The 23359-nt window shown below is 61.5% G+C and overlaps 1 protein-coding gene and 1 long non-coding RNA gene across 2 annotated transcripts; one reads left to right on the plus strand and one right to left on the minus strand.

Moving 5' to 3' along the window:
- On the minus strand, positions 1 to 22457 carry LOC122476359 (sodium/potassium-transporting ATPase subunit alpha-2). The gene is made up of 23 exons (XM_043568940.1): positions 22323 to 22457; positions 18004 to 18108; positions 17771 to 17830; positions 15792 to 15995; positions 15208 to 15321; positions 14811 to 14945; positions 13815 to 13932; positions 12058 to 12326; positions 11107 to 11305; positions 10870 to 10979; positions 10599 to 10733; positions 9805 to 9994; positions 9499 to 9674; positions 6025 to 6161; positions 5353 to 5503; positions 4911 to 5079; positions 4523 to 4677; positions 4147 to 4270; positions 3814 to 3959; positions 3488 to 3618; positions 1247 to 1348; positions 1047 to 1138; positions 1 to 118 (listed from the first exon to the last, which is right to left on the minus strand). The coding sequence occupies exons 1-23, from the start codon at positions 22332 to 22334 to the stop codon at positions 90 to 92; spliced, it is 3063 nt and encodes a 1020-aa protein (XP_043424875.1). The 5' UTR covers positions 22335 to 22457; the 3' UTR covers positions 1 to 89.
- Positions 129 to 16306, plus strand: LOC122476362. Its single transcript, XR_006295465.1, has 3 exons — positions 129 to 238; positions 8528 to 8533; positions 16296 to 16306. It is a non-coding gene; the product is annotated as an uncharacterized LOC122476362 (long non-coding RNA).
- Positions 22458 to 23359: the final 902 nt, after the last annotated feature.

Here is a 23359-nt window from a genome sequence, read left to right on the forward strand (position 1 = left end):
ACCCTCCCCCCGACACCCCCCCAGTCTTTTTGCACCACCACCCCCAGCCCCCTCCAGGCGCCCTTGACCCTGGTCCTTCTTCAGATGGCTCAGTAGTACGTCTCCTTCTCCACCCAGCCTGTGGGAGAGATGGGGGGGCACGGTGTGAGTTCACGGGGTGGGGGGCAGAGATCTGTCTCCACGGGCTCGGGCGCTTACGGCCACGTGCAGCACAGGCCTGGTGCAGGGGCCCAGGGAAGTCTTGAGGAGGGTGGAAAGGGAGGGGAAGAAATCAGGGAGCTGGGGCCCTGGGGTTAGGGAGGCTTGTATTTAGCACGGTTCAGGGTGGGTACAGAGTGGGTTGGGGGTGAAGATTCAGGGGCCATGGGGGTAACAAATGAGTTTCGAAAGGGACAAGCGCCCATTGTGGCCGTGCAGAGATGTGGCCGTGGAGCTGGCCGCTCATGGTTTTTCAGAAGTCGAAAATTTGGATTTTGCGGGAAAGCCTCCACATTTCAGTCATTGGACCAATTAAAAAACACACCCACCCAGCAAAGGGCAGACCAGCCCAAACGATATCCGTGGGTCATATTTGGCTTGTGGGCCATCCATTTTCAATTTCCAGTAAGTGGTCAAAAATGCTTGTTGGGAAAAAAAAAAAACAAAACAAAAAACTTGGTCGATGCCCAGGAATCAGGAGGCCGGGTTCTAGAGCCAGGTCCTTGCTTTATGACCCCAGACAAGTAAATTCACCTCGGCACCTCTCCATTTCGGTAAAGTGTGGAAGCGGGACGAGGTGACCTGGAGGGGCCCCCCCAACTCTTTGTTCTCTGGTCACTGTGGAAGGAATAGCCTGAGGGCCCCCTGTGTGTCAGGTGGGCCCAGGCCTGGCAGTAATGGGGTTCAGCAGGCTCAGGCTCCTAGGACCAGGGGCCCCAGGATCTGGGGGACATGAGGAGAAGGAGCAAGGATCCACAGTAGGAATGCTTTGGGCGTGGAGCCCGGGGCGGGGTGGCCAGCAGTGGGGTGCAGCGGCGGGGCGCAGGGGTGAGGGTCGGGGGGCTTACCGCCGGGATACCGCCGCAGGATGAGCTTTCGGACCTCATCGTAGATGAATATGAGGAGGCTGTAGGGGAAGGCACAGAACCACCAAGTGACCCTGCAGGAAAAAAAGAAACGGGAGAGTGTCAGGGGCATCCCAGGGCGGTCGCAGAAAGTAGGGTTTGGGGACCAGAACCTCGCGGGGCCCTTCTGACGACACACTCACTTGAGTGGGTACATGCGGAGGGCCACACCCATGCCCGGGCAGTAGGACAGGAAGGCCGCCAGCGCTGTCTCCTCCAGGAGCCCAAAAATCAGAATCTTGTTCCTGGAAAGACAAAGAAAGGAGGCGGTGTTGGAAGGCGGGGTGACGTGGGGGGAGATCCAGGGAGACCCTTGGTGGTGGAAGGGGCAGGGGCCTGCCCGGGACCCATCACAGACGTCGCCCTACACCCTCCGTCTTCAAACACCCCCTTCTCAGGCTGCACAAAACCAAAGTAGATGTTCTTTACGTTTTCTGCCTTCGGATTTCACCTCCGACTGTTGCCCATAACACATATATTCATCCATTAAATGAACGTTTCCAGTGTGGGGGTTGATGCGCTCTATGTTGGAGATGCTGTGGTCAACACAAGCTTCCTTCTGCCCTCCCGCAGCGTATGGTCTTGTCACGGGTCCCGGCCTGCGGTCTGCGTCAGTGCGTCTGCCTAGCGAGGGGCTTTGGAAGCCCTTTGCCTCAGGGTTTGTGTACGTCTTTCACACTCTCGGGGCCTCCCCGGCCCCGGTAGTTGCTGCTCGTCGAGATCCCATAAAGAGGAGAACGTTTGTAAGGCACTTAGCAGAGAGGAAGGCGTCCACTCACTGGAAAGGAAATGCTAGAAATGTGCCCACGGTCTGGGAACCGAAAAGCAGGATAGAGCGAGGTTCTGAGAACAGTTTCTGGAGTCAGTCAGCAGAGTCTAGTCCCAGCTCTCCCACTTACTAGCTTTTGGCTGTAAGCGAGGTTCTGGAACCTCTCTGAGCCTCATGTTCCTTCCCTGAGACGTGGAGATACTACCCGTATATCGTAGGCTTGCTGGGGACAGGATAGCTCTGGAACGTTCGCAGGGTGCGGTTGCATTACTGGTCAGCCTGTTAAAACCTCACGCACCACATGTCTTTTTGGGCCAGGGCTGGTATTCCCAAGCTTTCCACTCACTAAAGGATCCTTCCCATTCTTTCTTGACCACGTTCTAATGGAGTGTCGTCTCTCAGGCTACATTTGTTAATAAGTAATGAATAATACCATTTCCCCATTTAACATTGGAAATGTATACGCTTTCCAAACAGAGCCTCGTGTTAGCGTGGGATCACGGATGGCCCTTCACACCCATGGTTCTGCCTAAAAGTGAAACTTCAGGAAGCCTAACAGCCCTCTCGTAGGTGGGTGGTCTCCATAAGGCTTTGGAATCTTGCAGCCGGCACCACTGAGGACCCCAGGACCCCGGACCCCAGGTGGGGCGGCCGTTGGCCAGTGGCTGTTGGTATCATCAGTTGCCCTTCTCTTTTCCATTTGTCTCTCGGAGGGCTGGAGGCAGCTGGGCTGTGTGTTCCCACCTTCCCGTGTCACCTGTGTGCAGCACAGCATGTGATCCCCACAGCGGGACCCCATGTCTTCGATTTTCTGCTCCCGGTCTCCCCTTACCGCACCATCCAGCTGGTGGACTCTCCTTCCATCGTGTGACCTTGACTTAGCCAATGGACTTTCCACCTTCCTCTCCCCGGGATCTCAAGCCTATTAACTTCACCAGGGTTTTGGCATCTCGCTCTCCCTTCCCCCCCCCCCCCCCCCCCCCCCCCCGCTAAGAAATTAGCTCAAAACTCACTTGGGGAATCGCGACCGCTCTTTGCAGAAGAGAATGGCAGTGATGCCTCCAGAACGAACCACCGTCCATGCCACAGTCACAGAGTAATTACTGAGTACCGAGCAGGTGCCAGAGGGACAGGCGAGCCACCCAGGGCAGTAGCCAAGAGCTTGGGCATTCGAAGCAGACCCGGGTGAACGCTTACCGCCTGGGTGACCTCAGGCACGTCACGGAACCTTTTTGGGTTCTCTGGTCCATAAAATGGAAATAGCACCTATCTCATTGAGCTATTGTGAGGTTAGACAATGTGTTTGAGTCACAGCACGACAACGGGCACGTGATAACTCACACTCTAAGAAGGCAGCGAACCTGACTCCGAGCAGCTCCCAGCCCCCATGAGGATAACACAACTCCACAGGGCGGGTGCCATAAACTGGGGCTACCTGGGCGTGGGGGGGGGGAGCACAGGGCACCCGCGTTTAGGGCTGGGCAGAGGGTGGGATGGGTGTCACTGGAGTGTGAGGCGAAGGAGGGAAGGAGGGAGGAGGCACACGGGAGGAGGGAGGAAGAGAGCAGACTCTGCCGGGGGAGGGGTGGGGTGTGGGGGGCCCGGGGGCGCTCACTTCATGCCCTGCTGGAAGACCGAGTTACGGCGGGTCTTGCAGATGATGAGGTCGGCCCACTGCACGACCACGATGCTGGCAAAGAAGGCCGTGTGGCAGGTGAACTCCACCACCTTCCGCTGCTCGTAGGTCTGGGAGGGGGGCGGGCAGATGGGGTGGCGTGAGAGGCGAGGGCAGGTGCCCAGGGCAGCGTGCTTGTGGCACTCGCTCAGCCCTGGGCACCAGGCGCCCTTCGCCCCCAGCCCCCATGGGCCACGAGGACCACTCCTGCCGGCACTGAGCCCGCCCTCCCCGGCCTGGGTGTCCCCGCTCGTGGGCCCACTCACCCACTCCTGTCCGTAGCTGTCCTCTAGGTCGTTCATGGACCGGTCGTCCCAGTCCAGGCGGATTCCCAGCAGCCGTGATGGCAGGAAACCATTCTCCGCCAGGATGACAAAGTAGGTGAAGAAGCCACCCAGTGCCTGGATCATCCCTGTGGGGAGTGGGCAAAGACAGGCCCTGGGTCAGAGGAGGAAGCAGAGTGAGGCCAGAGATGGATGTCCCCGACCCCTGGCGGGGGGGCTGGCCCCCGGCCTGGGATTTCGCGGGGGGCTCCTCCCCCGACAGCTGGGCAGAGACTTGTCTCGGGGTCCCCCCGGGGCCCCAGGGTCCCTCCGCACCGATCTGTCCGTAGGCCATGCTGATGAGCCTCTCATTCACCAGCTTGTCCGTCTGAGGGTTCCTGGGCTGCCGCTTCATGATGTCACTCTCAGCCGCCTCATAGGCCAGGGAGATGGCCGGGACCTGTGTGAGGGGCGCGCGGGGGGGGGGGGGGAAGGAGGGCAGCGGAAGGGAGGCGACAGGTGCACAGGACCGTCAGTGAGGAAGAACCTCTGATGCAGTTCGGCACACGTTATTAAGACGCTGTTACGGTCCAGGTCTCGGACTTCTGTTCCCTCGACCGTCACAGCCTGGCCACATGCCCCGGCTGCCCTCCTCCACCCGCCTGCGCCCGTGAGCGCCTCGCCCGTACCCCGCTCCGACCCCCGGCCTCACCATGTCTGTGCCCAGGTCGATGCAGAGGATGGTCACGGTGCCCAGAGGCAGGGGGATGTTGGCGATGATGAAGAGCAGGAAGGGGGTGATCTCGGGGATGTTGCTGGTCAGGGTGTACGCGATGGATTTCTTCAGGTTGTCAAAGATGAGGCGGCCTGTGGGAGGTGGTGAGGGCGTCAGGGAGACGGGAGGGCCCCCTCCCCGGCCCAGGCGCTCGAAGCATGGTGGCCCGTGTTCCCCAGAGAGGGGGAATGTGTGCTGGAGGGGAGCCGAGGCGGCATGCGGGTGCCTGGGGCCCTGCGTCGGCTCTGCGTTGGGGTCCAGAGGCCTGGGAAGCCAGCGCCGGCTTAGCGTCCTCAACGCCACCCCAGCCCGCGTGGCCCCTCACCCTCCTCCACGCCCGTGACGATGGAGGCGAAGTTGTCGTCCAGCAGGATCATGTCGGCGGCCTGCTTCGACACGTCGGAGCCCGAGATGCCCATGGCGATGCCGATGTCAGCCTTCTTCAGCGCGGGGGAGTCGTTCACGCCGTCCCCCGTCACCGCCACGATGGCCCCCTGGGCGAAGCACAGAGGGACTGAACTCACCACTGTGACCCATCGGGACCCGTCCCAAAGCTCACTCTGCTCCCATCATCCCTTGTCTCTGAGGGTCCTCGTGCCCGGCCCTTCCCTGTCCGGCTCCTCCTGAGACGTTAGAACTCTCGGGGGGCCTCAACTGGCGGCCGTCTCAGGGCTCAAGACAGGGTGCTCTCGGGAGTCTCCTCCCGGCCCGAGGAGGTTTGGGGCTGGGCTGGGCGGGGCCCCCCGAGGCGCCCCCGTCGTCCTCACCTGCCTCTGACAGCCCTCCACGATGATGAGCTTCTGTTGCGGGGACGTCCGCGCGAACACGATCTCCGTGTGGTTCCTGAGGATCTCGTCCAGCTGCTCCGACGTCATGTCCTTCAGGTCCGAGCCGTGCACGACGCACGCCTTGGCTTCTCTGGACGGCGGGGGCGGAGGTGGCTGAGCCCCCTGCGTCCCCGCGCCCCTGCCAGCCGCCTGCCTCCACCTGCACCCCCATCACTGGGCCACAGGGCCCCTGCCGAGTCGGGCTCCCAGGGCCGTGGGCCTCCTCCCCCTGTCTCCATGGGTGGCCTCCTTGTCCCATCTCTCCCTTTGAGGAAGAGAGGTGGCATCCTCACCGAGCACAGTCGTTGCTAGGCAACGTGCTAGTTCTCTTACATGCCTCTCGCCCCCGTGGCCACCCTGCAGTGTAGACAGCACCCTAAATTTGTAGTTGAGGGAACGGGGGCTCAGGACGGCAGAGTGACACCTCCGGGGTTACACAGTCAGTCAGTGGCACAGCCTGGACACATTCAGGACCGAGCAGCCATCACTGAGGTGTCCCAGGCAAGGCCTGCAAAGTCCCAGAGGAGCTATCCAAATGCCCCCCGGGGGACACTCCAGCGCTCTGTGGGACAGGCTGGGTTGATGGGGGACGGGCTCCTGGGAACGCCTCACCTGGGGTTGACCTGGCTGACAGGAATGTTGAGCCGGGCGGCGATGTCCTCCACAGTCTCATTGCCCTCTGATATAATGCCCACACCTTTGGCAATGGCCTTGGCTGTGATCGGGTGGTCCCCAGTCACCATGATCACCTGGTAGGACGGAGAAGAGAGAGAAGAACAGCGGTGCTCGGACCCCCTCCCAACCCATTCCTTTCCCAAAGTCAGAAAAGGCCGGACCACCAGACGGTGGGATTCACAGATCCCAGCCCAAACGGCGCAACTGTGTATGTGTGTGTGTGTGTGCACGCGTTGGGTGCGTGACAAGCTGTACTTAAGGGATCAAAGGTACTTCACCAGGGTGGAGGAAAGCCTCCACGAAGAGTAGCAAATTAACGAGGGTCTCTTGGAAGAGGAGCCTCAGAGACCGTTTAGGAGTTGGGATTTCATGGGATACGAGGCCGTCCCGGCTGGAAGGACCCCTCATCTACCGGTGAGGGGCAAAGGCTTAGAAGGGGCCGTGACTCGAGGCCCCTGGGAGCCGGGAGTAGGAGACGGTTTTCTTAGTGCCCACTCCGTGGCTGCAGGCCATCCAGCAGGGCAGAGGAGGGATGCAGGGGGCACAGCACCCCTTCCCGGCCCTCGTCTGCCTGTACATCTGCCTCTGACACCCCTTCTCCACGGGGAGGAAGGGGATTCTTGCAGAATGGACGGCACTGATCGGGAGGGTGGCTGGCATCCGAGAGGCCGGTGACGAGGCTCTCGGTCACGAGCGTGAGCGGATCGGAGCCTGATGATCAAGCATTTGCACGTGCGGCTCTGTGGGCAGATGTCACAGACCCCGAGGAGGAAGCCCCTTCAAGGCCCCCTGCCTTCTCTTGCACCCCCACGAGCCCCTGCACCTGCCCCCTGAAGGTCACGTGGGCCTCCCAGTTGAAGACAACAGCATCTTTGCGGTCCTTATGCCGCGTGACTCCTCTGAGCATTCGGCACTGGCCACCACCCCCTCCTTGAGACCTGCTTGTCTGCATGGACCCCATTATTCCCGGTTGCCCTCCCCGCTTCTTCCAGCTCTTTCCCGCCTCCTCAGGGTGGCCTCCAAGTGCAGCGGAAGAGGTGGCTGTGGAGGCGGATGGACACCGCCTGAGCTTGGACACCGGCCCTCCCCAGTGTCACACCTCGGACCCGTCTTTTCACCGCGTCTCGGCCCAAGGAGGGGACGAGCCCCACCCTCCAAAGTTGTCGTGAAGGGTAAATGGCGCCAGCTGGGCACTCAGCACACGTGAGCTGGGACACCCCCTCTCCCTTCCTTCACTCACTCCTCTCTCTCTCTCTCTCTCTCTCTCCTTGCCTCAAGACTGGTGGCCCGGGTTCCATCCTTGTCCCCTTCCCTGACGCCGGTTCTCTTCCCGGCCAGAACGATGCAACGGACTAGCCGGCCTTCAGCTGTACCTGTGTGCTGGTGAGCCTTGCTCTCCGGGCCCGACCCTCTGTCCTGGGCTCTAACCCGAGGCCAGCTTCCCCTGGGATGTCTCTTCCCGGGCGTCTCATGGACGCTTCCAACTGAAGGTCAAAAGGGAGCTCATCATGCACTCCCACCAGCATGCCAAGCCTGCCCTCTGTCCCCGTCTCGATACGGTCCTGTCTGTGCATTCTGTCCCTTTGTCCCTGCATCTTCCTCACTGACCACGTCCAGCTCGGTCACTATGTTCTCAAAGCATTTCTCTCATGTGACTCCTCGCCTCCAGCCCGTTGCCACCGCCCTGGTTCAGGGCCTCAGGCCTTGCCTGAACTATGGCAGTGGCCTCTCTCCCTGTCTCCTTGCCTCCCGTCCTCCTCCAGATCCAGACCCTCCGCACGGGTAGCCTCCTGAAAGCTGGATCAGCCGGGACGCCTGTGCTCTCTGGGGACTGCAGGATGAAGCCCAAGTCGGGCATTTAGGCAAAGTCCTTCCAAATGGCCTCGGCCCAACCTCCCCGTCTCCTGTGCCGCTCGCCTCGCCCGACACCTGCACCCCACGTGCAGGCTGACGCCATCAGGGCACGCACTGTCTCTGACCTTGACAGCCTTCCTCTCCCCGCCTCACAAGACACTCCAGCCTTCGAGGCCCAGATCAAATATCGTGCGCTCTGTACAAACATTGTCCAGTTCTCTGAAGCAGAATTAACTGCTCCCTGCTCAGAGTTCCCTGGGGGATCCGTCCCCAGGCCTCCGTGACGGCACCGATCGTGGCCAGAGGCAGCCTCACCAGCAGGAGCATGGCTTTCCAGACCGTGTACCATGCTTCACATACCTGATCCGGCCCTTACTGGCAGATTTATTTTGGGAAAGCGACTTACCCCCTCTGAGTCTCAGCTTGTTTTATTTTTAAATGGGGATAATGACGCCTCCCTCAGAGACAGAGCGGTTACAGGGTTGAGAAATCCTTTACGGACACACACACACACACACACACGCTTCAGTGTGGTAGTTAGGAAAGGGAGGGCTGCCTTGGGTCAAACCCCGGCTCTACCACTTAGGAGCACGTTCCTTCGTGCCTCAGCTCCCCTCTTCTGTTCGAAAGGAAAAAAACGGTGCTTACGCATCAGGTTCTTGCGGAGATTAAATGAGATCATACGGGTTAAGCGCTGAGAATAGTGCCTGATTCACACGACCGGCGGTTTGCGTTATGCGAGTACCTGGCCCGTGGTAGGTGCTCACGACCCCAGCTCTCAGAGTGTTCTGTGACTAACCGTAGGGGCATTTATTTCCCCCGGGGGCCCGTGAGCGCCGGAGGCCAGGCACCACATCTCCTTCGTCTTAGAATGCCTGCGCCTGGCGGAGCGCCTGGCCCTCAGTGGACGGGCGGCTTGAACTGATTGGGCATTAGCTGAGACGCCGGAAAAAGAAGAGCCAGCCGCGGCACCATGACTGGCGATGAGACGGGTTAAGGGGCTGGCGAGGAGGGTGTCTCGGAGACAGGAAAGCGGAAAGGGTTTCCGTCTGTTGAACTCGGGCACCTCGAACAGTGCCTGGTCCGCAGGGGTACACGATAAATATTTGCAGAATGAAGAACGAACGAGGCACAGAGGAAGGAGTGGCCCCTGGGGAGCACTTGCAGTCGGACGCGAGGGTCCAGGAGGGGTGTGTTTGGGGGATGAGGACGAGAGCCAGTCGCTGGGGGCGTGGGGAGGGAGTGGGCGCCCACAAGAGCCTGCTAATCCCACCCCAGATGCTAGAGAGCGTGGACATTAGTCGGGAAGTTGGACAGCCAGGTGTCCGAAGCACAAGTGCCAGATGGGCTCAAAATCAGAGCAGAATGAGAGAGGGGGCGATGTGCATGGTTACCTTGACCAAGAGGGACCAGAGCGAGAGCTCCAGGCAGATGGACAGCTTCTCCTCTGGGTCCGTGGGAAGGCGGCCACCCGTGGCCTGGGTGTCCGCGAGGCAGCAGCCCCTGCAGGCCCTTGACCTTCGGCGTTGGAGGACGGGGGAGGAAGGGAGGGCGTACCTTGATGCCCGCACTGCGACACTTGCCCACGGCGTCCGGCACGGCAGCCCGGGGAGGGTCGATCATGGACATGAGCCCCACGAAGCAGAGCTTCTCCGTGGGAAAGTTCAGCTCGTCTGTGTCAAATTTGAATCCGCGAGGGAACTTCCCAGAGGGCAGATTCAGCTGACAAAACCCTGAGGCGGGCAGGAGGGAAGAGTCAGTGCAACCAGGTGCCTGCCTGGCTGTCCCCAGAGCCCCCGCCCTGGGGAAACCACTGAGGCCCGGACAGCCTTCTGGGCCCCGCTCCCGGCTGTGGCCTCTCACCCAGCACGCGCTCCCCCAGCCCGCCCAGCTCCATGTAGGCGTTCTGAAAGGCGTCTTGCATTTCCTTGTCCAAAGGGATCTCCTTGCCCTGCACCAAGATGGTGGAACACCGGTCCAGGATGCGCTCCGGGGCTCCCTTCATCACCAGCACGTGGCTCTGGGGGCTGTCTTCCCGCTCGTGGATAGACAGCTGGAGGGAGGACAGGTGGTTACAGCGGGGGCCATACTCGTCCCTGGTCCTGGGACAGGAGAGGCTGCTAAGGACACCTCCCCTAATAAGATAACCCCTGATCCATCAACCATTGTCAACAGAGGGAGGGCCTCTGCGTGTGAAAGGGAGTTGGGGCCTCATCGTCCCAGCACTGTAAACGGAGCGTCCTCTTCCCCCAGGACATTCATTCACCTAACAAATGTTTGCCCAGACCAGCTGAGACAGGCACTGTGCTGGCGTGGGGGGGCGGCACCTGCCGCCAGGCTGGCCTCAGTGTGCTTAGGCGGGGAGTTCTTGGCATCGAACAGAAGCCTGCGGCCTGAGGGGTACCCTAAGGCAATTTCAGGGGTGCCGCTGGGCGGGTTGGGAGGCTGGGGCCAGAGCTGGGAGGGCGACGGGATGTAGTGAGGAGTGGAAGTTTGGAAGTCAGAGGGGGTCATTGCGACCAGACATGGGTCACCGCGGCTTTCCTGGAGGACGAGGCCGGGCGAAGGACGCGGCCGAGGCTCCCACCCTTCCTAGGTCTTGCGCGCCCCCCTCATTTCGGCCCCCTCCCTGCCCCCGTGCTGGTGCCCGACCGGACCTGGTACTTGTTGGTGGAATTGAAGGGGATCTCCGCCACCTTGGGGTTTCTATCCCTCATCTTCCTCACGGAGCCGCAGGACAGCTCGATGCACTTGAGCAGAGCTGACTCGGAGGCGTCGCCGGCTGTGTCCCGCTGCCGGAGGAGAATTCAGGGTCACCTGGGCCGAGGGAGGAGGGCACCCAAGCCCCCCCCCCACCCCGAGGCTGTCGGAGGGTGTGAGCGGGGGAGCTGGGCGTCAGCGAGGTGGGCAGGTGCGGAGGCGCCCCACCTTCGACACAGAGATGTTCTCCTGCCCGGCCTTGAAGACAGCGCGGTTGCAGAGGCCGGCAATCCGAGACAGGGCCGTCCACGTGGGGGATCGCTTGTCAAAAGTGGCCCCTGGGAGGCAGGGAGGGAGAAGCGGGCGCGCGGCTCAGGGCCCTCGTCTGCCCCCCTCCCCGCCTCGCGGCCACGCGGGCGCCCTGGGCGTCCTCCAGCCCCTCGCCCCCTCGGAGCGCCGGATCACCGGACTGATCTTCGGTGGTGTCGGCCTCATGGATCTGGTTGTCGAACCACATGTGGGCGACGGTCATGCGGTTCTGGGTGAGGGTCCCCGTCTTGTCCGAGCAGATGGTGGAGGTGGAGCCCAGCGTCTCCACCGCCTCCAGGTTCTTTACCAGGCAGTTCTTGCGCGCCATGCGCTTGGCGGTCAGGGTCAGACACACCTGGGAGAGGGAGGGGAGGAAGAGGGGCTGAGCCTGGAGTCGGGCGTGTGGTGACCTCCTTCCGGACCAGGGGTCCCGCTCCGCCAACACCAGGTGGGGTCTACACGCGGGTGGCGGATGGATTCGATTTCGGACGTGCCGGGCTGAGACCAAGGGGTGTGTTCGGGGAAGCGAGGCTGCGCAGCCGGAGTCCAGAGCGGGCCAGCGCAGAGCTGGGCGAAGGGGTGTGACAGCCGCTGGCACAGAATGGGGTGTGGCGCCTGGGGTGGGGGTGGAGAGCAGAGCTCGAGGCCTGAGAATCTGGGTCGGAGGAGCAGGAGGAGACCGCTCAGGGGACAGAGGAGAACCGGAATAGTGAGGCGTCGCGGTGCTCAGTGGAGGGGAGACTTCCAGGGGGTGGACAGCGGTACCCGCTTCCGCGGCAGAGTCAAGGAAAGGAGCTGAGGCAAGGGCGCCGGGCTTGCCAGTTAGTCACCGGTGACCTTTGGGGGAGGCTTTACGGCATGGTTGGCCGCAGCTAGCACGTCGGGGGTGAGCAGGTGGCTGCCCCGCACCCCCGGGAGAGAGACGGCCAGCCGAGGCGCAGTCCCTCCCGAGATTTTTCAGGCTCCAACTCTGAGCCATCCGTTAAACGGGAATCTGATAAGTGACTTTGGGGGCTGGAGGCGAAAGCATCACTGAGAAATGGTAAGCCCCTTGAGGAAAAGGGTGGCGAGACCCTCCCCGGGTGGCGCTCGGCCTGACCCACTCACGGTGACAGTGGCCAGCAGCCCCTCGGGCACATTGGCCACGATGATGCCGATGAGGAAGATGACCGCCTCCAGCCAGCTGTAGCCCAGGATGAGGGAGAGCACGAAGAAGGAGACCCCCAGGAACACGGCCACCCCCGTGATCAGCTGGATGAAGTGTTCGATCTCCATGGCGATGGGCGTCCGCCCGACCTCCAGGCCTGAGGCCAGCGTGGCTATGCGGCCCATCACTGTCCGGTCGCCTGTGGCAATCACGATGCCCCTGGCCGTGCCTGCAACATAGAGGGGAGCCCGGAAGTGGAAAAGGAAGGCCGGGCAGAGGTACGCCCAGGAGGCCGTACCCGCCGTGGGTGGCCGTCTTCCCCCTGCGCAGACTACCCGTCCCAGCCCCCGCCAACCGCAACCCCTTTCCTCTTGTCCTTGGGCCCCGAGGGGAGACCTTGCGGGTAAACCCAGAATTCAAATGGAGGAGGAATGAAATAAATGAAATAAAAACAGCGCCGGTATTTCGGTAAAATCAGTCTCCGGCTTGTTCTGGTCCGGAAGTATACGACGGGCACGGAGGAAAGCACCTGTTACGGGTTTTCCGTGTGGCCTTGAGACTTTCTGTCTCAACGTTGGGCCTGAGACTGCACAGAAGGAGCCAGGCGGTCACCGACCCTTAGGTAGACACGGGTAGACCCTTGGGTCTTCCTCTCGAGAGGAAGAGAGCGAGAGGGAGAGCGAGAGGGAGGGCGAGCACGTAGGTAGGGGCTGGCCAAGCGTGGGTTTGCACTCCCGTTTGACTTCCCGCCCGGGGATGGGTTGCCTTCCTAACGAAACGGGTCGGTGCTGTGTTGCACCCGACCGGGGCCTGGGACGTAGCAGGCCTTCGACAAATGTCAGCTCCCTTCATTCCTCGTCCTTTCTCCACAGCCCATTTCGGAGTAAGCAACGCGAGTATTTTAGTAGGCATTTTTACCAATTGCGGCAAATGTGGAGCACGTTTCAGAATCTCAGGACGTTAAAAAGGTAAGATATTTAATGTGTGGCGATTTGCATTATGGTTCCAATTTGCTAAAGGAGGGGAGTGGCTCAGAGAGACATAATACCCTGGGGAGAAGGGGGTGGAGGGGGAGGGGGCACGCGGCCACCTCCGGCCCGTCCCAGGCCCCAGGTCTGGCCAGGCCTCTGTCCCCAACAGCGCTTGCCGTTGGGCTCTTTCCGAGGGGGCACGGCCGCAGAGGGCAGGGGTTTCCGGTAGGCTTGGGCTCCTGCCTTTACGTGGTGGCAGCTCGGGAAGCTCCCGTCGGCCCTGGTTCATGTCCAGAACCCGGAACAGAGATGGGGCTCACGGGGCAGACTGAGGGGGGTGCCCGGTGTTCAGCTGGCTCGAGCCTCCCCAGCCTGCGTGCTGGTCAGAGCAAGGGTGAGACAGGGAAGCAACTAGTCCCTGAATCAGGAGAAACGGAACCAATCAGTCCAACTGAAGACTTCTCGGAGTCGAGGCTGGTTTGGGGCATGGTGCGTGTCGTGAATCGTGTGTGTTGGTGTCTGTGCGTGTCCCGTGTGGAACGGTGTGTGTGGAAGGGACCGGTCTGGAACGGACTGCTTCTGCTCTTCAGGGCTCCCTGACCCCTCGGTCCCCTCCCTCTGCCTTAGGCAGGACTTTCGAGAACTAGGTAAGGCCGCAGCCCCCAGCCCTGCCTGGGGGTTCGGGATTCGGACCCTGCCTTCCGTGGGTGCTGGGCTGGGGCGCTCCCACGGGGCCGGCTTCTCACCTTCCACACAGTTGGTAGAGAAGAAACAGATATTACGAGTCTCCAGGGGGTTCTCGTGGGTGAACTCGGGGGAGCGGGTCTGGGGCTCCGACTCGCCTGTTAGAGATGAGTTATCCACCTGCAGAGGAAGCAGGCGTGTGGGCACGAGACGGGCTGACACACGTGTCCACACAGAGCTGTCCCCGGACTCCGACCACGCTCAACCTCCGCGACACGACGGGCACATTACCCTGGCCCTCATCACGTGTTTACTCAGCTACTGTCCGTGCCCCGGTTCGGGATCCTGGCTCTCGCTTCTTACGTGCCCTTGGGCTGGTTACCTAACCAACAAAACCTCCTCTATTTACCCATCTGTAAAACGGGGCGTGTAACCAGAGTCTCTGTGTCACACAACTGCAGGGGGCGCCTCCTCGAACATCACAGGCTAAGAAAATGGAACCGCCTAGGGTCGTGCACGGTCGCCCTTGAGGCCACACGCCACGAGAACACTCGCCTGGCAGCTGTGGGGGAAGGGGCACCTGGGGGGGGGGGGTTCTGCCGGTTGAGCGTCCGACTCCCGATTTCAGCTCAGGTCACGATCTCACCGTTCGTGAGTTCGAGCCCCGCATCGGGCTCTGTGCTGACTGGGCGGAGGCTGCTTGGGATTCTCTCTCTCTCTCCCTCTGTGTCTGCCCCTCCCCTGCTCATGCTCTCTCTCTCAAAATAAATAAATAAAACTGAAAAAAAACAGTAGCATAAGTGGATGTAAATAAAGCATCTGACACATAGTAATGCCCGCGACATGATTGCATAAAGCGGATGTCAAAGAAACGCCTGGCACACGGCCGCGAGGAGACGATCCACAAACGCTCCGTGGGAGGCAGGGTTCGGCCGGGTGGCGCGGGGGCAGGTGGACACTGGGCCTGGGTCTCCCAAACCTGCAGCCTCTAACTGGGCGCCCCCACCCCAGCTCTGTAGGGCCTGTGCCTTCGGGCCGCCACCCGGCGGCTTCCTCACCTTGCAGCCGTGCGAAGAGATGATCCGGAGGTCCGCGGGCACGCGGTCTCCGCCCTTCACCTCCACCAGGTCTCCCACCACCACCTCCTCCGCGTTGATCTGCACCTTCTCTCCTTCCCGCACCACCAGGGCTTGCTGCGGAGGGGGGACCCAGGCGTCTCACGACGCGCCCGGCCCGCCAGCACCTTCCTCTGCGTGCTGGCCTCCCCCCTCTCCTCCCCCCCTCGAGGAGAAGGCGCTGCGCCCTTCGCAGTGAAACTAGGTCCTGGCGTGGAGAGCGGGAGGGTGTTTCCGCCCACGGCGCCGTCTCAGAGCGCAAGTTGCTGGGGGGTGGGGGGGGAGCTGGACGCTTCCAGAAAGCCCGTGGCCCGCCTTGGAGCCCCGTCCGGCTGTCTACCTGAGGCACCATGTTCTTGAAGGAATCCATGATCTTGGAGCTCTTGGCCTCCTGGTAGTAGGAGAAGCAGCCGGTGACGATGACCACGGCTGCCAGCACCACGCCCAGGTAGAGCTGGAAGGAGAGAGGTTTGAGGGCCTTGCCCCTCTCCCAGCCCGGGAAGGCCAGCTGCCCCTCAGGTGGGCATTCGGGGCCGCCTTTGTCCGTGCGTGACCGGGTGTGGGAATAGCAGAAGACCTTCTCCCCAACCTCCCCCTCCAGTCTCCTTCCTAAGAAACGGAAGGGGCGGGGAGGGCCGTAAGGGGTTCCCAGGACCAGGCCTCTCCACCTGACGCCCAGGGATGCAGACAAGCCCACGGAGGTGGGAAGGACAGGGAGGGGCTGTCTCATTCACGGATGTGTGTGCGTGTGTGTGCTTACAGATATATACAAAGAAGCCTCACCCCCTTTCAGCCTAAAGGGCAGAGGGGCCTGCGGGGCTGTGATGTGAGGGCCTTGTTCCCTGCCCCCCGCTTCTACTGGGATTCGGGCCTGAAGGACAGAGCCACGGGTGGTGGGCCCAGGGGTCGGGCGTGCAGGCTCACGTTGTCATTGGATGGCTCATCCTCCATGGCGGCCTGGATGCCGTAGGCCAGGAAGCAGAGAATGGCCCCGATCCACAGCAGGATGGAGAAGCCCCCAAAGAGCTGGCGACAGAACTTGACCCACTCAGGGGTGGTCGGGGGCGGGGTGAGGGCGTTGGGCCCATCCCGAGCCAGAATGTCCTGGGCCCGCTGGTTGGTGAGGCCCTGAGGGAGGCACGGACAGGCGTGTGAGCACCTCCTCACCGCTTCCCTCCACCTGCTCCCGGGCAGGGGAACAACGTCCGTCCGGGTGGAGAGAAAAATCCCACCCGGTCGGAAGGGGTGGGGGACCATCAGGAGAGGTCACACTGGGGAGGTGGCATTTGCAGTGAGCGCTGGAGGCCTCGAAGCCCGAGGAAGGTTCAGACTGTGGCCCCAACTCTGGGCGTCCTCGGGTTGAGACACTCGCTGGTGAGGGCCGTGGTACCTCCTCCGGAGGGAGCCTGGGTAAGGCTGCCTGGAGAGACCTCTGAACTGGCTCCTCCCACCGCCTGTCTTCCTTCAGATTCCCCTTTTCAGCCAGGAGAAACGGACGGTGTGCTGACCATCAGCGTCACAGGGCTCTGAACCATCTGTCGCTTCCCCCAGAGGCTCGCCCGGCCCTGCTCCGCGAGCGCCAGGCTGGTTCAGACGTCTCTCTCTGCACCCGGTGTCGCCCACACACGGTTCTAGAACCGCGCTCCACACGGGGCGGGGGAATTCTGCGTCACCTTCTTTCCTGCCGCCAGACTTTGAGCGGCTTGGGGACAGGGGCCACGTGGTGGTCTTTCTATCTGTGCACTCATCGGTCTCCTGAGTGTGAGTTGAATGCCTGCTACGTGCCGGGCTCTGTCGCCAGCTCTGGGGATCCAGAGCTGGACGTGACCCGTGAAGTCCCTGCCCCGTGGAGCTTATGACCTGGTGAGGCGATACACGATAAATAGTCGTCACTGCCAGATCCTTAAGAAAACTAAAGAGGGGCGTCTGGGTGGCTTGGTTGATTGAGCGTCTGACTTCGGCTCTGGTCACAATCTCACGGTTCGTGGGCTCGAGCCCCATGTGGGGCTTGGTGCTGACAGGTGGAGCCTGCCTGGAATTCTCTCTCTCCCTCTCTCTCTCTCTCTCTGCCCCTCCCCCGATCCTGTTCTCTCTGTCTCTCTCTCCCTCTCTCTCTCTCTCTCTCTGCCCCTCCCCCAATCGTGTTCTCTCTGTCTCTCTCTCCCTCTCTCTCTCTCTCTCTCTCTGCCCCTCCCCCGATCGTGTTCTCTCTGTCTCTCTCTCCCTCTCTCTCTCTGCCCCTCCCCCGATCGTGTTCTCTCTCTCTCTCTCTCCCTCTCTCTCTCTCTCTCTCTCTGTCTCTTTCTCTCAAAAATAAACAAAAAAGAAGAAGAAAGGCAAAGGCGAAGAATTTTCAAAAGGGAAGTCAGGGAGGGCCTCCGGGAGGAGGTACGCACCCACTACAGTTTCGACTGACGCTTTGTTTTTCAAAATGGTGGCCTTGGTAATCCGACTGTGCCGCTTGCTATTTCTGTGACGGTGGGAAGCTCGTCCCCCTCCACGAGAGCCCTTGCTGTCACACACAGGTCTACAGCACCTAACCCCTAGGTCTTGTGAGGATCAGGGAAGTGGATGTTAGGCGTCGCGTGCACCGTGGGGCGCACACGTTACCGTGAGGGCAGTGAGGGGTTAGCATTTCACGGAGGTCACTTCCCCTGAGACACGTGTCATCGGAGCTGCCTGGGGCGGACGACGAGCCCCGCCTGGAGGGTGCCCCCGGGGGCCTGGCTTCCAGGTTCCCAGGAGAAGGGCAGGGAATCCGGGTTCTAGCTCTGGCTCGGGCCCCAGTAGTCACTGGACTCTGGGCCTCAGTTCCTCGTGGGTGCAGAGGACAGGATTCCAGCTCTGAGGCCCCTCCAACCCACGGGCGGCCTGGCGCCCTCACTCCCAGCCCCGCCGCTCACCTTGGAGAGGTCCACTTGGTATTTGCGGCCCAGCTCATCCAAGGACAGCTTGTGGTCGTCCTGAGGAGGGAAGTCGAGTTACTCGGGGGCAGGAGGCTGAGCATCGTGTCTAGAACGCCTGTGAGCGCCGAGGGGCTCGGGGCTGAAGCGGGGGGCACGGGAGGGGCGGCAATGCCTTCTGCAGGTGCGCTGGGACCCCTTTTCCACAGCCCTCGGGGGGCCGCGGCCCTCACCATGGCCACCTCCTTCTTCAACTCATCCAGCTCCTTCTCTTTCTGCTTCTTCTTGCCGCCTCCATTCTCCGCCGTGGTGGCCGCGGGCGAGTACTCACGACCGGCCTGGGGGGGGGGGGGCGGGGGGAGAACCCAGAGAGTCAAGGAGGCCAGAGGCTAGAGCCTCTATTCCCACCGGGCTGGGGGCAGGGGGCCCAAAGGCAGTGATGATCCCGGGGGAGGAAAGGGTGGAGGGCGGAGGGGACCCCGGGCGCTCCGTTTGCAAACCAGGGGCGGGCTCACGGGCTCTATATGGGGATTTCAGGGAAGGCCGAGGGGCTTCTGAGAACTCAGAACCTCGCTCTCAGCTGCTTACTATTGGGCTTTGGCTAAGGTTCTGTTTATTGAGCGAAGCCCGCAGCCGGATACTAAACAAAACAGAAACTTTAAAAAGCTACGATTCTGTGCTATTGAGAATTCTGGAAGGCAGTGGCCAGGGCTGGGGTCGGGGCAGGGAAGGGTCTGCAGGAGATGGGGAGCATAGGGTCAGGGGGTGGGGCTGGAAATGTTAGGAGCAGGGCTGACGCGCCCGCTGAGAGGAGCCAACGGTTGGAGGGTCAGCGTGAGCCCTGGGAACGGGGACACGAAGTGTGCCGGGGACCCTCTCCACCCGGCTGGGCGGCGGCCTGCCCGCTGCAGAGCAAGAGTGCGCGCAACGTGAGGCCCCAAGGCACAACCGGGTATGAAGGAACTGGGCCCCGTTGTCCAAAATACAGGAAATCGTCTCTGAGATTACATCTAAAACTAAACGTGTGTAACCCTCGGGTCCCGGCATTCTTGGGTCCCCCCCACCCCGCCCTCGTGAAATCACACGAACATTTTTAACTGGAGCCTCATGAGCCTGTGTCCCCCTTCCTCTGCATGGTCTGTGGTGTTCTCACCACCGCCAGGCTTCCGGGGTCTCACAGGGGCTTCTGGGGAAGAGCTGGGCGATTCTCCTTCGGAGGCGGGGTGGGGGGGGGGGCTGGCTGGGATGATGGGGGAGGGGCTGGGGGGCCCTGACACTGCCTTCTCACTCCCTCCCCTCCCCTGCCCCCACACCCCTCAGGGCCACGTGTCCTTGTCCTAGAGGGAGGCTTGACTTCTGTCCCCTGCCTCCTTCTCCACTGGCCCCTGGGGCCGTGCGAGGCTTTCAGGAGTGAGCTTGTCTACACTATGGTGTAATTCATTTGTTCGGAAAGACTGGACCCCTGGATGGCATCTAGAGCCAACATACTTGTCCTGTTTTGCAGGATAGTGTGCATTTGTAAAAGGCAGCCTTTTCTTTTAAAAGGCAGTTTTAGACTCACAGCGAAATTGAGCAGAACGTACACAGAGTTCTCCCATCCCCCCCCGCCCCCACGTGCTATTGTCCTCACTGTCAACATCCCCCCCCCCCCCAGAGTGGCGCATTTGTTGCAATCGTGAACCTGCGCTGGCACGTCATTATCACCCGGGGTCCACCGTGCACATCAGGGCTCCCCTGCGGTGTCCGCTCCACGGGTCCTGGACAAACGTGTAAAGGCTTGTATCTACTACGGCCTCACACAGAGCAGTTTCACTGCTGGGATCATGCATTTCCCCCCCCATCGAAGAGTCAGGAGCCATCTGGGGAATGTGACAGCTGCCCTCATCACAGGCGTTCATGAAGCCAACACCTGGAGGCGTAGCAGAGGGCCGGGCGAAATCAGGAGAAGGGCGGTGAGCTCAGGGCGAGGTGGACGCCCTTGTCCACCTTGCATTCGTTTGTCTCCGTGAATCAAGCACACTTTGGGCTTCCTGAAGGCCGATCGTCTTGGGGAGACTGAAGCAGCCCACAGGAGAGGGGAAGGGCTCGCGGAAGGTTCTCCGTCTCCCGGCCCAGAAGACCAAAGAGGGCTCATTTAACTGAATGGACTGAAGTCCTTTGGGTTCACCGGCTCCGCGTGGTGGAACAGAACCGGGGAATGGACGAAAGGCAGCAAAGGGAGCAGAGACAAGAGATGAGGCCAGACCATCTTCAAGGTGACCCTCCAGAGCTTCAGGGGTAGGAACAGGGCCTGGGCAGAGGCAGAGTGGCGGTGGGGGTGGGGCTGGGGCAGAAAAGCAGAGCCCAGAGAATTTCTGTACGTTCAGACGTGAAATGGCATCTGTGAAGTTAAAGTGCCCATGCACCTGAGGGCGTGTCGCATGGTGGTCGGGCTGGGCAGTTCCACGCAGCACCCCTTCCCCTCGGTTCCCACCCACGGCAGGCACAGAGCTTGGGACACACTGCCCCTTCCCCCACCCGTCCTGGCAAGGATCTCCAGCCCTGCAGCCAGGAGCCTGCAGAGATTTGGGGCCAGCGGGCTGCCCAGGCAAGAAAGAAAGAGAGGAAGCGAGGACCCCCCCTCTCCGCTGCCCCCCCCATGACAAGTCCCCCTCTCTGGGTCTTGAATGCTGAAGGAGAACAGAGAGTTCTTTCTGAGAGAGCCAGAGGCTGGGACAGAGTGGGGGCAGCTGGAAATCAGCCATGCTCCCCCCACCGCAGCCTCGTGGTGCAGCTGGAGCGGGCTGGGCTCCCTCCCTCCGTCCCTTCCCCCAGCTCCCACGCTGCCCTTCACGGCCACAGGGCGCAGGGCGAGGGTTAGGCCTCGCTCTGTAGTGGCGCTACAGGGGGGGAAGAGACGGGAGGCACAAGGAATCGTAGCAGGGGTGCGGTAAGGGGGGGGCTTTCCCTTCCCACGGGGTCTCCTGGCGGGTTGAACTCTGAGCTCCAGCCCTAAGACTCCCGATTTCGCCCAATCTCTCCCTCCGAGCAGAACCACATCTGCTCCCCAACTTGTGCACAATTGCTGGGGTGGAGGGCGGGGGGCTCCAGGGATGCTGGGGGGAGAGGCACAGACCCTCGGCAGCTGGGGTCCCCTGAAGAAGTCAAGGTCAAATTGCTTCCCAAGCAGGACCTCGTGTTCTAAGGTAGAGCTGGGGAGAGGGCCACCTGCCCTGGTTCTCTCCACGTGGGGTGGGGGGATGAGGGAGCACGGCGGGTAGCTTCCCCTCTCCCCAGTGCAGCTGAGGGGCCTCAGATCGGGTATCTTCCCCTGGGCGTGACTTCCTGCTCGGTGACCCCCACAGCTCACAGGCAGCACCTCGCAGACCCTCCCTCATCCACACAACGTGACATCGACGCTCACACATGCTTGCAGGCCTGTTTGCAAGTTGGCCTGTTGAGACGGAAACCCAGGTGCTCGCCCATGAGTATCTGCATCCACTCTGGCCTGTGGAGAACACGTGTGCCACAGGCACACGTACACACACCCGCACACACGCGCGCACACGCTGGTTCTATTTATAGCTCCTACCCCAGCTCGGGAACCCTGGCGTCCAAGCCCGGAGTTTTCCCAGCTGCTAAGCTCAGTGCAATAACATGTCCTTGCCTGACCCCTCCCTGGGCCCAGAAGCTCCCCCACTTCTCCCCACAGGCACCCCCTTTCCTCAGCACCCTCCTCTGTTTCTCCCCAGACCCCTTCTCTCCAGCCAGGATTCCACAAAAGGAAAGCAGCCAGGCACAGTGTGTAAAGGGATTGGGTGACTTCTCTCCATATGGAAATTGCATTTCCAAGAATTCAGGGCCCTGTCCCTACCCCCCCCACCCCACTCCACGGTTGTTAATCTTCCCCCTTGGCATTCCCAGGGCTGCAGAATGTCACGGGCAGGGGTGGGCTGAGGGGGTACAGGCAGCTCTGGGAAAGTGCTCAAAGCCCAGGGCATCGGGAGGGGTGCTGGGCCGGGGCTGGGGCCCGCATCGCTGTTCTGCCCCATGGCCCTCCCAGCTGCTGGCAATTCAGGGACCCTGGAGCTGGTGTCGGGGCCGCTTGGTGACTCGGGAGCCAGCCCTCCTGGCCTCTCCAACCTCAGACTGGACCCCCATCCTCTCAGCCTGGGACTCCCAGAGGCATGGATGTTTTCGGGGGGTAGCAGAGGCAGGCAGCATTAACGGTGCCAAGTTCGGTTGGGCCGGGGGGCCAGGAGGGTCTGGCTAGAAGGTGGGGAGGCTCAGAGATAGAGATGGGGGTAGGGTGGAGGGCTGCGGGGCTACTCTGGGGGGCGCAGTGAAGAGGAGTTCACTTGGGCACCCGAGTGCCGTGGACCCGTGGACCTGTGGACACATTGGCAGCTGGGAGACTGTCAGTCCGAGTTCACGCTGCCCCAGAGCTGGGCTTCTCTCTGCTCCTCCCCTCACACCCCTCCTCACCCCATCCTTCTTTCCCTCTAGCCTCCCTTACCCGCCACAGAGCCCTCCTTCTCCCTACAGAGTGACCCCTCTCTTTGGGAATACTTACCCCGCGGCCCATCTTGGGGCAGAGTGGCTGGGGGGACTAGACAGGAGAGGTCACCAAGAGGATCCCAAGCTCACACCTCTGGTCTGGGACGGCCAGAGACCCCGGCAAACAGACAGAGCAGGCAGTCAGCCACAGGGTAGCTTTAAATAGGTCCCTCTCCCCCTCTCCCCCTCCTTCCCCTCCTCGGGAAAGAAACGTTTGTTGAAACAGGATCCCTGAGGACTCCTCCCCTCCCGCCCCTTAAGCAACAGGCGGGTGGACCAGGGACGGTCCATCTGTCCTGCTGTGTGCCCCCCCTCGGCTCCCCCCATCCCCCCCTGGCCTGTGGCAGCCTCCACTGAGAGAGGCGAGAGGCAAGGCTGGGGCTGGAAGTGTGCCCCTTGGGGACAGGCGGGGGGGGGGGGGTGGTGGGGTGGGGAACAGTCCCTGCAGCATCCCAGGATGCCAGAGACCCTGTGGTTCCATCCTTTCTCTTGTTTTCCTGAGGGGGAAACTGAGGCCCAAAGACACAGACAATTCGCGTGCATAAAACAGAACCAGAACCCGGGGCTCTGGAGTCTGCACCCAACCTCCCAGAGAAAGAAGCAGAGAGACTGTTCCCTCTACTGGAGAGGTTGCAGGGGCACGGACATCGGAAAAAGCAGTCAGCCATGGAACCCAGGGCACCCGGGGGGACCCTCGAGGGGAAAGGCAATCCCCAAGCCCTCCAGGTGAAACCTGTCCAGAGTTTAAGAATCATGACTCCAGGGGCCAGGGAAGCGACTGGAGAAAGGACAGGGACGCAGAGGGGACAGCCCTGGAGCCAGCCGCGCAGACGTCCATGCTAATAGTTCTGGGTGGTGTTGACCCCTTGCTACCGAAGGGACCCACGACTCCCTCACTCTCGGTTGAGAAGCCCTAGGCTGGATCTATGCTTGGGGTTGGCAGGTGGGTCAAAAGAGGGGAAAATTCTGAGCTTCTCAGAGGCATCTGGAGGTCACCACAATAACACGTGCCAGACCCGAGAACCAGGAAGGAGGTGGCTCTTTCCTTCTTCC

Source organism: Prionailurus bengalensis, chromosome E4, assembly GCF_016509475.1.
Source record: "Prionailurus bengalensis isolate Pbe53 chromosome E4, Fcat_Pben_1.1_paternal_pri, whole genome shotgun sequence".
Lineage (NCBI taxonomy): Eukaryota > Metazoa > Chordata > Mammalia > Carnivora > Felidae > Prionailurus > Prionailurus bengalensis.